Raw genomic sequence first — 12,036 nt, 5'->3', positions numbered from 1 at the left:
GTTAACAATTTGTCAAAGCTTATTATTGAAAAATATTTGCGCATCCGTCTTTTTTACGAGTCGAAAAAAGACAATGTAATGAAAACAGCATTATCAAAGCGACAATTATTCAGGAAACAAATACAGTTTACAGGTTTCTAAACTGATTATTTCTTTAATATTTTGTATAATAATAAAGTAAACCAACTTTAATTACAGAGTAAAAAAACATAATTGTATACAATTCTTAAAAAGAGTTAATTTTCTTATAAGTGTTGTTGTTTTCTTTTATTCGTTATAAAAAATAAACATTCCCGTATAATAAAAACTTTAAATTACCATATCCACACTTTATCAAACACCTATTTATAATAATTGCCAAAAACAAATGGTTATCAGCGACCGAATGATTACCCCACTTTCGGGCAAAATGGACCGCCACTGACAACATTACACAAGTGTATGTGTGCGTGTCGCCGAGCGTGAGCACGTAATCGTCATCTCTGTGTGAACCGATTTAGTGCGTCACTTTCAAAGAATATACTATACTCTCTACCGAGAGTCACTTGGTGATGGTCACTTTTGAGATGGCGCTTGTATGAAGACTATCTTTCTATGTGTAATTATTCTAAGATAGTAACTATGGACCAATATATTATTATACTCTTTGCTATGGACTCACCGCTATAGAGGCGAAACTTTGTAAAATTGCCAGCAAGATGCATTTTTGTAGCCCGTTTACAGACACCTTGACCTTAATGAAACAAATATTTTTGGTGCACTGTCTTTTTAACAGTAAGTACCTATATAAATTATGTGATAATTTACGTCTTTGTCTACGATTATACACCAATAATTATTACTAGACATCGGATTATATGCATTTGCATATTTGCATATGCAAATGCATAAATCGCTCTAATTACGGCGTTAGTGCATATTTTAGCCTTTTTCCCCAATTGTGCATATTTCGTTAAGTAGCGGGAATTTTTTACTGGTCGACTAACCTTTATTAGCCAATCAGAACGCTCAGCGAGTAAACAAACCCTATTTTAGCCATATTTTAGCATGGTAAAATGGCAAAAAATTACAAAATGTGCTCCATTTTAAGTAAATTTTGAACCAATCAAAATAGGGCTAGATTACCCTTTTGGGGCTAAAAACTTAAAACACGGGTTGAATACCAAAAAAGGGCTTAGTTTAGCTCGAAATGGTCTAAGGTGGCAACACTAGGATTGCGGGTGACAAACGTCACAAATTTGCGCTCGAAAATTTGGTAAAAATGCTTAATTGTATATTGGCAAAAAAACTATACTTAATTACAAGAAAATTTCACTGTTTTTGTACAATCTATAATTTAAATATATAAAAATAATGAATCTTTTTTGATTTGTGTAATGTGCATATTTTAGGCATATCAGTCGTTTTTAGTGCATATTTCGGCCTTTTTTAGTGCATGCATATTTTAGCATTTTGTTAGTGCATATAATCCGATGTCTAATTATTACATATACAATATACATAGTCTATCAGTTTCAATTCCTTGTTCGTGATTTCATACCGTACACTTGAAGTTCCCAGACTATACTTTTGAAAAATTAATTTCTAGTTGAAGTCATAATATTAATCCGTGAAAGGGTGCTTTTATAATTTGCCGTTTCACGACACGGCACGATTTTACCGTGGACGAGATAGAAGTTTTGTGGCAGTGGAGTGTGGACGGCATGCATGCCGTGCCGTAGGGTGATTTTATAATTCGCCGTTAAATTTGCGCGTCTTCAAAGGCCGCCGGCGCCGCCCTGCCTCCCGCGCCTCTTGGCTACGCACGCACACATACAAATTTCTTGTACGCACGCACTACACTCAACAATGCCGCGACGATTTGATAGGGAGCACAGTATGCTACGGCAACGGCACGGTAGATCGTTGCCGTTCACGGCGTGCCGTTGCCGTGGACGGTAAATTAAAAGCGTTTGCATACAAATGCATACATTTTGCTTTCCTAATTTACCGTGACGATAAAAACGTGCCGTACCGTGCCGTGCCACGGTAAATTATAAAAGCACCCATAATTATTGTAAGTTGGATAGCATAAATTGTATACTTTTGACTTAGACTTTTGAAACGTTTTGAAAGGATTTTTTTTTATTTTTTTTCTGACAAGTGAGAACTGACAACACTGGACAATATATGTCAAAACTCAAAATGTGATTGTGAATTTGTGAAAACAAAACACAACGCAAAATCCATTGCAGTAATTGTGACGCGTTACAAAACAATTTTATTTTTATAAAAACATAATGTATTTTGATTTTTTTTAATATTGTAATGTAACCACTGCTATTATTATACATTCTGCTATCACCTAAATTGTTTGTAAAGCGAACGGTACTTATTAGTATATGTTATTTATGGATTTGCGTCATACTTCAATTATTAACTTATTTATTTTATTTCCGCTTAATTAAAGGCAAAATGGATGGACCTTCTTTAGAGCACAGTGATTCTGATTCTGGTGAAAGTTGGACTTTACTTGAATCCAACCCCGCCTTGGCAGAAGAAGCGCCGGATTTCGCAGAAACGTTAGTAGAAAGGTAATAACATTTTATTTAATTATTAAAATTATAAAGTATTGGCATACTTTAAATATACAATTTACTTTGCCTTCTGAAACAGTAATATGAAATAAATACAAAACATCATACAAAGTTAAAATAAGTATGAATTTAGTATTTGGAAACATGCCAGTTACATGAATATGTGTTATTGTTTACACTTTACATAAAGGAAGGTATACTACACTTCATCTGTATGTAGATTTGTTTTATTTTAGTATGAAATTAAAATTGTATTTATTCATAAATCAATATAGGCATGGACAATCATGTGCCAATAGAAATTAGAAATGTCTTTATTATTTACGGAGTTAAGATTCTGTATATCAATTGTAACTAATACATGCATTATATTTTAAATAACTTTTTCTTGGGATTTTATTTTTCCTTCTGTTTGGTTAAGGTAAATTCCCTAAAATGTAGTATTATTTTAACACTTAATTGATGATAATAATTTCTCTTCAGTCCTGTACCAGAAAATCAAGAAAAAGATGATGATACAGATGGCATATCAATCATCACCGACAGTGATCACGAAACACCATCCCCATATCAAATGAACTATGACAATTTTCTGTCTGAAGAAGTCCATCCTAATGATCCAGAGATTTCACAGTATGTTTCCGTCAATACACCTCTTACTCATTTAAATAACACAAATGAGTCCTTAAGGGATGAAGACGATTTCTTGGGAGATAATGGTGGAAAACACAGAATATATGTGCACAGAAGAAATAAAAGGCTCAGCACTGTCCTCAATATAATTGTCCTGGGAAGTGTCATTACTGCAGCTGGTGTTGCCATTGGTCACATGTGGGGAGCTAAAAACGACTGTGCAATTCATACAACGCCTGCTGTCAATAAAATATTGTCAAATTTATATAAACTACAAGAAGAAAATGCTTATTTGCGCAGTAAATTAAAGGATTTGAGCAGTCTTTATCAATCACAACAAAAGTTACCTCACACAACCAAACATAATAGATGTAAAAAAATGTTTGAAGAACCGTTGACTAATAAAAATGTGAATATTCCAACAAAATGTGTTGATGAGAAAAGTGATAATTTAGAAAGTCATTTGGTGGAACCTTCATATGAAAAGGAATTTATTGTAGATATTGGTAAACTAGAAAATGTATATAAAGAAAATAAAGGTTGGTTGGATGAAGAAATAACAAAACGATTAAAGTTAGAGGAAGAAATATGGAGCAACAATATTAATAAATACATAAAAAACGAAAAACTTGGAAAATCAAAAAATGTTGATATTGTAAACAATGACACAATTGCAACAGCACCAGAGGACAAAAATCAAAATACAACAAAAGAAATAAACTTACCTTCAGATGAATTACCACAAAAAGAAACAAAGTATTCAGAAAAAGTTAGTTATGCTGATTCTTTAAAAACTGATCAACAGGATAAAAAGATCTTTAAAAGAGAAATTTCAAAGAATTTTGAAAATCATACTGATAAATACATTAACAAAATTAAATTAAAAAAAATTAATGAGAAAAGTACAGAATATCCAGTCAGTGAAGAGGAAATAAAAAAAGACGATAGATATACTGGAAATAAAAAAGAGAAGAAAAAGTACAACCGCAACAAGACATTCAAAAAACAAAAGAGGCAGAATAAATATGAGCAGTGGGAAATGAATGGTGGCTTTATTAAAGATTATGATGACTTATCCTTTTCATCACAAGATGCTGATCTTACATCTAATAATTCTGATCAAGTATCACTTAATGATGTTCCAAAGTTAAATAAAAATGCTGATAAAAATATTGAAACAAACAAGGTAGAACCAAAAAACAGATCCCCAAGAAATAAAGAAAAGCTAAATAAAAAAGAAAATGAGAAGCATGATGACTGGTATGAAAAAAGGGTGGCTTTCCGTAATCAAGCTAGGAAGAAAGTGGAACAAGCGTTATTTGGAGAAATGGTGCCGAATACGGCACGCTGGTATTTCAAGCGAATGCAAAAACGAGAGCAGTGTCGTGTCAAGGATAATAGCACTAATAGAAAATCTTTTCAAAAACGTGATATGAACTATAAAATGAAACATTAAAAATGCAAGCAAATAAATACCTAAGAGTATTGTATCTATTTAGAAATTAGAAAGTTCAATATTGACAACCAATATTTTAATATGTGACCACAGATAAAAATCTATTTTTTCAGATATAAATCTAAAGAGATAGGCAAACAATAATATTATATTGGACTATTTTTCAAACCTTGATTAAAAGTTATTCATCAAATAATGTATTAAACAACTATTTCAGAAATGCATTTTTATATTGCGTAATACTTTATCGAATGGATAAGTTTTAACAAAGGTTTGAAAATCTCCATGTAAGAATATAATCATTTAATGCAATGTATTATTTAGTTTAGTTTCCTCACTTTTCATATATTTTGTTCATCCACAATTTTCGTTAAATGGTAACTTATAAAAATTAAAAGATATGATTAATATCATTCAACTATACAGTATTTGCATAGTTTTATCTTATAATATGTACTTAAAGGGTATATAATATTTTCACTTGACCTTTATGTTGCAACTATTTAATATAGTCTATATCGATGTGTATTTTTCTATTTGTATAGAAATTTAAATATAATCATTGACCCTACAGAAGGCAACCAATATGACTGGTCTACTAACTATTTTTAAATAAAACAAAGTCTGTCTGTATTTATTTCATTTATTTCTTGCCTTTAAGGATTTATATCCAGTGATATTAAAATGTAATATAGTTATTTTAAATTTTAAGTGTTATTGAATCAATAAAATACCAATTAAACAATTTAATTTTTTATTTCATAATCCATTTCTACAAAAACATTAGAAGTAATAAAAGAAAACTATGTAATGACTTCATAACAATTAATTTCTAATGAGAGTTTAAAGTTTATACTAATTTATTTGATCATTAGCTAAATGATCTTAAATACCATATGATAAATAATCTTAAACATTTCATTGTCAATAAAACAAATTAGTCGTCTCCAATAGCCCCGCTGAATACAAGATTAATTGCTGCATTTACGTCACCTGAAAAAAATCGATATGATAATTTTAAGTAAGGCAAAACATTTATCAAAGATAAGGAAAGTGGTAAACAATATAGATTTCCCGTAAAAATGATTTTACGGAAAATGTATATGCAAGCAATCAGTATTATTTTTGGCAAAGAGTTTTTAAATTATTTTACTCCCATTAAGAATTATTTTGTTTAAACATATGGAAGATAGCATAGAAATTATTTTTATCCTTATTAAAATCTAAAAGAAATATTCTCACCAGAACAAATAAGTAAGGCTCGCACATTCAGTGCATCGTCAAGTAAGCCCATTTCATGCATGTGGTTCAGTTGAGTTGTGAAATCTTCATCCCTTGATACAGGGCTTTGTGATGACGAAGCTGCAATTATTACATTAATTAAAATTAATTAAAATATAACATATTATATTATGTTTATGTGTAGGTAACGAGTTCATAAAAATAATAGATTATTTATAATTTAGTTATAATTTACTATATAGTAAGGCATTTCTACGAAAAAAAAACATGAATAGTCTTCTCAGAGACATTACTTTTTTGGTCTGAACAAGGTCATCACGCGTAATTCGTGGTTATGTTCTATAAATTATATATATTTAAGATGTCTCATGATTGCACTCTCTTTAAGTACTGAATTATGTGCCTATCAATTTTAGAACATAATATTAATTACATATAACATTAACTCAGATTAAGTGTTGATATTCGTCGATGTTTGCGTCATTGTAATAAAAATAAAACACAAATTTAGATATAGACAAAGGTGGCACTTGTTTTGTTTGTGTTTTCGATGATCCATTCATTCAACTAGTACTTATCGTCGTTTGTATCTTCAATAGCCGTAGCATATTCTACAGCAAAAATAATAAGTATTAATTACTGAACTATATTATTAACTCGATTATGCAATTTCCTCTTTAGTTAATTTATGTCCTACAAAACTCCAAGTTTTGTATACCATTTGGTCCTTCGAGTCATATATTTCTTACCAGCAGTACTCTGTTCCATTGGAGTGCCAGCCGTGTTCGTATTGGCCGCGCTTGTTCTACTCATTGCTTCCGAGATAGCTTCACTGAACATTTCTGGAGTAATCACCGATCTACTTGCGCCGGCGCTGCTTGATCCTGTGAAATGAATATTTTAATGAAAGGGAATCTACTAATCGTACTAATATTATAAAGGAGAAAGTTTGTAAGTATGGGTGTTTTTCTCTTTCACATAAAACCACTGGACGGATTTTAATAAAACTTAGGAGTGATGTAGCTTATGTATCAGAATAACAAGCTATAGAAATAGCTAATTACGGGTTTGTCCGCGGGTGAAACCGCGCGATACAACTAGTATATGAATATTTTGAAGATTTTAGTTTTCATGAGCTTGCACAAATGTGTCAACAGAGTAATGAATAATAAAAAAACACGACGATACACGGCTTTGCTGCACCGCTGTGCCGGCTGGAGTGGGGGGTGTTCGGTTTTTCGTTACGGAATTTTTACATTCGGTCTCCGCGCTCAAAGTCTGCGAAAAAGCTATGCAATGGCTTAATTGTTAAAATTATCTTCATTTTAAATTTAAAATTAAAATTAAGCTACCTGAAGAAGCAGCAGGCGGATCTGCGGCGGCTTGCAGTAGCCGTAACAAACCTTCCTGTCCACCAGAGCCTCGAGAACTTGATGACATCACTTCTTCTGTTGCTGCCTGTCATTTTAACAAAGTACATATAGTAAGGTCTATGTTTAGGATATAACATCCTTATTGTGTGCAATAATGTGTATCTATATTGGTATCACATTTATATTCATAATCAAATGACACTTGTGATAATACATGCAATAATTACCCGTAAAGCAGCAGCCAATTGTTCTTGTGTTATCGCAGCTCTACCTTCAGTTTCTTCAGTGTCTTCTTCTTCAACATCTTCGTCTTCCGACAGAGCTTCCAGCGAATAAGCGAATCCGGATGTTGGAGCTGATACAAATTAAATGACATTATGTGCTAATAAAAAGTAACATGTTTGAGTCAATACATCTATCATTCACAAAATCACAAGAGCGAGAACGAAACTAATGTCCAAGTATTCTTATCGCCATCGCTTCGATGATACAAATACTTTGACAGTAGCTTCCTGCTGCTTTTTTGCTCGCAAAACTTCATTGAAATGGTCAATCAACTTTGTGCAGTTGCTGAATATAGATTGTATTAATTTAAACATTACATATTCCAATTTCCGACTTGAATGTTAAATAAAAAATCACTTACTTCCTTCAGCAGTAGGTGCGTGGCATCTAGAGCATACAAGTCGTAACAATTGTCGTAGAGCATTCGGCAGGTCAGGGTGAGCGTCAGCCCCACGCCTCATTGTTTGCACATTGGTACCAAGTGCTGCCAACAGTTCTACTTCATGAAGTATGGACAGTATCTCACATTCCTCAGCTAGTGAGGGTGCATGTTCAATTATTTCGGACATAACAGAGTCATCATTTAACAGCTAGAAATAAGTACAATAATGAAAATATGTTTATGTTTTTATAAACTAATCACAATTAAATTAAAAAAATATATCAATACTATACACTGCTGAAATATTTTTTTATGAATTAATTTATAAAGCATGACAAATTTTTGTTTGTGTAAAATTTATAAAACCCACTTGATGATAAAATAATAAAAGGTTTTTAAAATTAATCTGTCAGTCCTCGGATCACAGACACAATAGAAAATCTATTGTGTCTCGGCCCGATCGGGCCGCTCGGTGGTCAATGGGTTAATTATATCAAATAAATTTAATTACTTGCATAGCCCTAGTCCATCCAGGTGCATTAGGAGTGCAGCCTAAAGTCCTCAATGAGGAATTCAAATATTGAAGTTCCGCATCAGTAAAAGTATGTGGAGGGGTTGTTGCCTTTTGCTCTCTTTTCTTGACTACATGAATCATTTCACCATTTTTCACTCCAATATCTTGAAGTATAGCAGTATCTTGAAGTACCTTGCCATGATATATCAATTCTAAAATTTTTAACAAAACATAAGGTTATTAATATTTTCCAAATATTAATACATATATACAATATAAAACTTTATTTAAGTAATTTTTATTTGGTTAAAAGCTTTCAATTATGTACACACAAAGTTCTCAACCTTCTTGGTACAGTTATTAATTATTGAGAGTAGGACAAAGAGATATTTCTCAAATTATAACAAATCATTAGACAGGATTTACTGCTTTTATGTTTAAAATTTTAATCATTACTAACCTAATGAGCCAGACGGAATACTGATTTTTTTCTCTGCTTCCAATTTCAAAGTATTCACTGTATTATCAAGTGGAAAATTTTCAAGTTTTAGCCGTTCAATAGGTCCAGGTTTTACTTTTACTCCTAAGAAGAGATAGACTTGAGCTTCAACAGTCTCCATTCTGTAAAGAAGTTTGAATATAACTTTGTTAGAAATTAAAATAAACAATAAAATTAATAATCAAAATACTATTGTTCTAGTGGCTGGAACCATTTACCTTATTGTAAGGAAATCCGTGAGTTACCTTACCACAGTAAAAATTACTTTAATACAGTAATATTGATGTTACATTGATCAATAATACTATTGTAATTGAGATAATTTTAAGCAAGGTATTTCAGTAATATAGTCATGTAGAAAACACGTAGAAAATTGAAAATATTACGATTCAATTCAATTCAATATTTTAATTTATGGCAGTACTGCGTTGCCACAATTTTGCCAATGTCCTGTAGTGAATGGGTTTGTTCACGTTCAAAAAGTTCAGATTAGCTCCAACAGTTTCAAATCAAGCGCAGATAATATCTACAACAAACACAAAAAACAACACAATATATATATTATCCAACACCAAGTTAATATATGAATTAGTATAGACAAAGACTAGATAGGAGAAATTATGTAATTGTGGGAAAAAAAGGGGGAAAGAAAAATTATAGTTTAATATTATTATTTTTAATAAATTTGGATAAAACATACACAAAAGGACTAAAGGTCAGTGAAAGGAGAATATTCATGTTGGTAGGGCGGGGGATAGTAGGGGGAAGGATGTCGTATAAAGAGGAGTTTTTAGGACAGTTGAAGAAAATGTGTTCCAAGTTTCCCTCATCTATTCCGCACTCACACAAAGAGTTATCCCTTACCCTAATTTTTGCTAAATGGGTGGGAGTACAAGCATGGCCTAATCGCAGGCGGCTAATACAGGATGTGACGTTTTTACTGATGTCCTTGTATTTGAAAAACCAAGGTTTAACAGGGATGTCATTCTGAATTTTTGAGTAGAACTTTCCCTTCTGGAATCTTGTAGAAGCCCAAGACTTTTCCCAGGCGAACATTAATTTGGGCTTAGCGAGGAGAGAAAGGTCATGCGAGTAAACAAGATCATGAGACTCGGACGAAATGCGCATAGAAGATTTAGCACCCCAGTCAGCTGACTCATTTCCCGGAATTCCACTATGTCCAGGGATCCATGCAAGAGTTATTTCAATACCTTTAAGTTTACACTCCCAAAGAGATTTCCTGATCTGTAGGATAACAGGGTATTTTGTTTTTATACGGAATTGATTTGAGAGAATGCACTGCAAACAACTTTTAGAATCTGAAAATATTATAGCTTTATTAATATTGTGACTTAACGCGTATGTAACCGCTTCGAGTAGGGCCAAGGCCTCACCGACAAAAGTTGATGTAATAGGGGGACATTTGCGACACAACATGATTGCAAATTTCGGGATCCACACAGCTATACCAACATTCTCTTTATCCGAAATCTTGGAGGCATCAGTGTAAATATGTGTCCAACCTTCCCAATTCCGAGCCACGATAGCCTGGAAGGAATGGTAAGCATCTGGAGACTTTTTTTGGATGTTACAAAATGCAATGTTAGGACGGTAGATCAGTGATTCAAAGGGATTGGAAAAGAGGGGGTTAATGGGAGATTGATATAGTTTATAAGGTATTGAAATTATATTTATAAAGGAGATTAAAAGGGGGTATGCTGAGTTATTACCATTGACCAATTGGAGTAAAGAAAATAATTTATTTATAAGGGGATGGGAGGAAAATTGGGTGAGCTTACTCATGAACCTGTCACATAGGAATTGTCTTCTAAGAGATAACGGAGGCTCCCCGCATTCAATCTGTAAAGCATTAATAGCCGTAGACTTCATAGCGCCAAGAACAATCCTCAGAGACTTACTTTGAATCTTGTCCCAACACTGAATACCACGTTTATTCATCGGTTCCAAAAGGAAGGAAGCATAGTCAAAATGACTACGAACTATGGCGTTATAGAGTAGTTTTTGAGAGAAGGGGTGAGCACCCCATCTAACGCCCGATAAAGCCCGTAAGACGTTAACTCCTTTCTCGCATTTTTGTGATATATAATTAGAGTGAGTTATGCCAGTCATTCTAGAGTCCAAATAAACACCTAAAAATTTAACATTGTCTTTAATAGGAAAATTTTGATTGTCATAAAAAAGTGAAAGGTTGGGAATAATTCTTTTACGGGTAAAAATAATGGCTGAACTTTTAGAAACTGAAAGAGATAAACCATGCTGCAATAACCACTCGTGTAAAAAATAAAAAGCATTGTTAAAATTAGTCTCAATTTCAGAGGTAGAATCAGAACAAATATAGAGAGCAATGTCGTCAGCATATTGCAGAATTTGGCAATAACTGTTAACTGCTAATTCTAAGTCATGAGTGTATAAACTGTATAACAAAGGGCTTAAAACAGAACCTTGCGGGAGGCCCCTCCAGACAAGTCTAGGGGGAGACAAGGAGTTATCTGACCTAACACAAATTGATCTGCCCATAAATAGGTTACATATGAACCGAACCATCTTCTCAGGGATGCTCAGCTGAAGCAATTTTTGCCTGAGTACCGGAAGCATGACATTATCATAAGCAGATTCAATGTCTAGGAAGACTCCGGCAAGGAAATGTTTCTTTTTAAAAGCTATTTGAATGTCCGTTGTAAGTATAGCAATGCTATCCAAAGTGCTATAGCCTTTGCGGAAGCCAAACTGAGAAGGGGGTAAAATATTATTATTCTCAACAAACCACTCTAATCTATTTTTAATTAAAATTTCTGTAATTTTGGATAAACAAGAGGATAATGCAATGGGTCGATAGGAGTTGCTATCTGAAGGATTTTTGTTAGGCTTTAAGACTGGGATTATTATTTGGGACTTCCATGATTCTGGGACTGATCCAGAAGCAAACAAGGAGTTAATTAAATCAAGAAAGAATAATTTAGTTTTAGGAGAGGACTGGGATATAAAAGAATATGGGATCCCATCTATGCCAGGGGAAGAATCATTCAGGCCTTCAAGAGCACAGGAGAGCTCATCC

The 12,036-nt window shown here is 32.9% G+C and overlaps 2 protein-coding genes across 3 annotated transcripts; one reads left to right on the top strand and one right to left on the bottom strand.

The window, feature by feature from the left end:
- The first annotated feature begins 2,157 nt into the window (after nucleotides 1-2,157).
- On the top strand, nucleotides 2,158-5,410 carry LOC149479949 (uncharacterized). Of its 2 annotated transcripts, none has more exons than XM_089707694.1 (3): nucleotides 2,158-2,367; nucleotides 2,450-2,573; nucleotides 3,060-5,410. In XM_089707694.1, exons 2-3 carry the CDS (start codon nucleotides 2,455-2,457, stop codon nucleotides 4,663-4,665), a joined length of 1,725 nt encoding a protein of 574 aa, XP_089563820.1. In that variant the 5' UTR covers nucleotides 2,158-2,367; nucleotides 2,450-2,454; the 3' UTR covers nucleotides 4,666-5,410. The 2 variants fall into 2 exon arrangements, with proteins under 2 accessions (XP_089563820.1, XP_089563821.1); XM_089707695.1 differs by having other exon boundaries at nucleotides 2,161-2,281.
- LOC149479948 (ubiquitin-like protein 7) lies at nucleotides 5,403-9,349 on the bottom strand. Its single transcript, XM_089707697.1, has 9 exons — nucleotides 9,179-9,349; nucleotides 8,922-9,082; nucleotides 8,459-8,673; nucleotides 7,927-8,155; nucleotides 7,508-7,635; nucleotides 7,260-7,365; nucleotides 6,657-6,791; nucleotides 5,908-6,027; nucleotides 5,403-5,658 (listed from the first exon to the last, which is right to left on the bottom strand). The coding sequence occupies exons 2-9, from the start codon at nucleotides 9,079-9,081 to the stop codon at nucleotides 5,603-5,605; spliced, it is 1,149 nt and encodes a 382-aa protein (XP_089563823.1). The 5' UTR covers nucleotide 9,082; nucleotides 9,179-9,349; the 3' UTR covers nucleotides 5,403-5,602.
- Between the last annotated feature and the right edge of the window lie 2,687 nt (nucleotides 9,350-12,036).

This window comes from Colias philodice, chromosome 19 (genome assembly GCF_061535455.1).
Source record: "Colias philodice isolate Cphi_HAF_F1 chromosome 19, ilColPhil1 Martin Lab GWU primary, whole genome shotgun sequence".
Classification (NCBI taxonomy): Eukaryota; Metazoa; Arthropoda; class Insecta; order Lepidoptera; family Pieridae; genus Colias; species Colias philodice.
Note: the sequence above shows the minus strand (reverse complement) of the source record. Positions and strands in the feature narration are given on the sequence as shown.

What these genes read in the sequence shown, in the direction of transcription:
- LOC149479949 (XM_089707694.1), top strand. Translation starts at nt 2,455, where the DNA reads ATGGATGGACCTTCTTTAGAGCACAGTGATTCTGATTCTGGTGAAAGT. An exon ending in GCAGAAACGTTAGTAGAAAG is followed by an intron (nt 2,574 to 3,059) that starts GTAATAACATTT and finishes ATTTCTCTTCAG; the next exon opens with TCCTGTACCAGAAAATCAAG.
- LOC149479948 (XM_089707697.1), bottom strand. Translation starts at nt 9,081, where the DNA reads ATGGAGACTGTTGAAGCTCAAGTCTATCTCTTCTTAGGAGTAAAAGTA. An exon ending in CGCACCTACTGCTGAAGGAA is followed by an intron (nt 7,636 to 7,926) that starts GTAAGTGATTTT and finishes AATTTGTATCAG; the next exon opens with CTCCAACATCCGGATTCGCT. An exon ending in TCCGCCTGCTGCTTCTTCAG is followed by an intron (nt 6,792 to 7,259) that starts GTAGCTTAATTT and finishes TTCATTTCACAG; the next exon opens with GATCAAGCAGCGCCGGCGCA.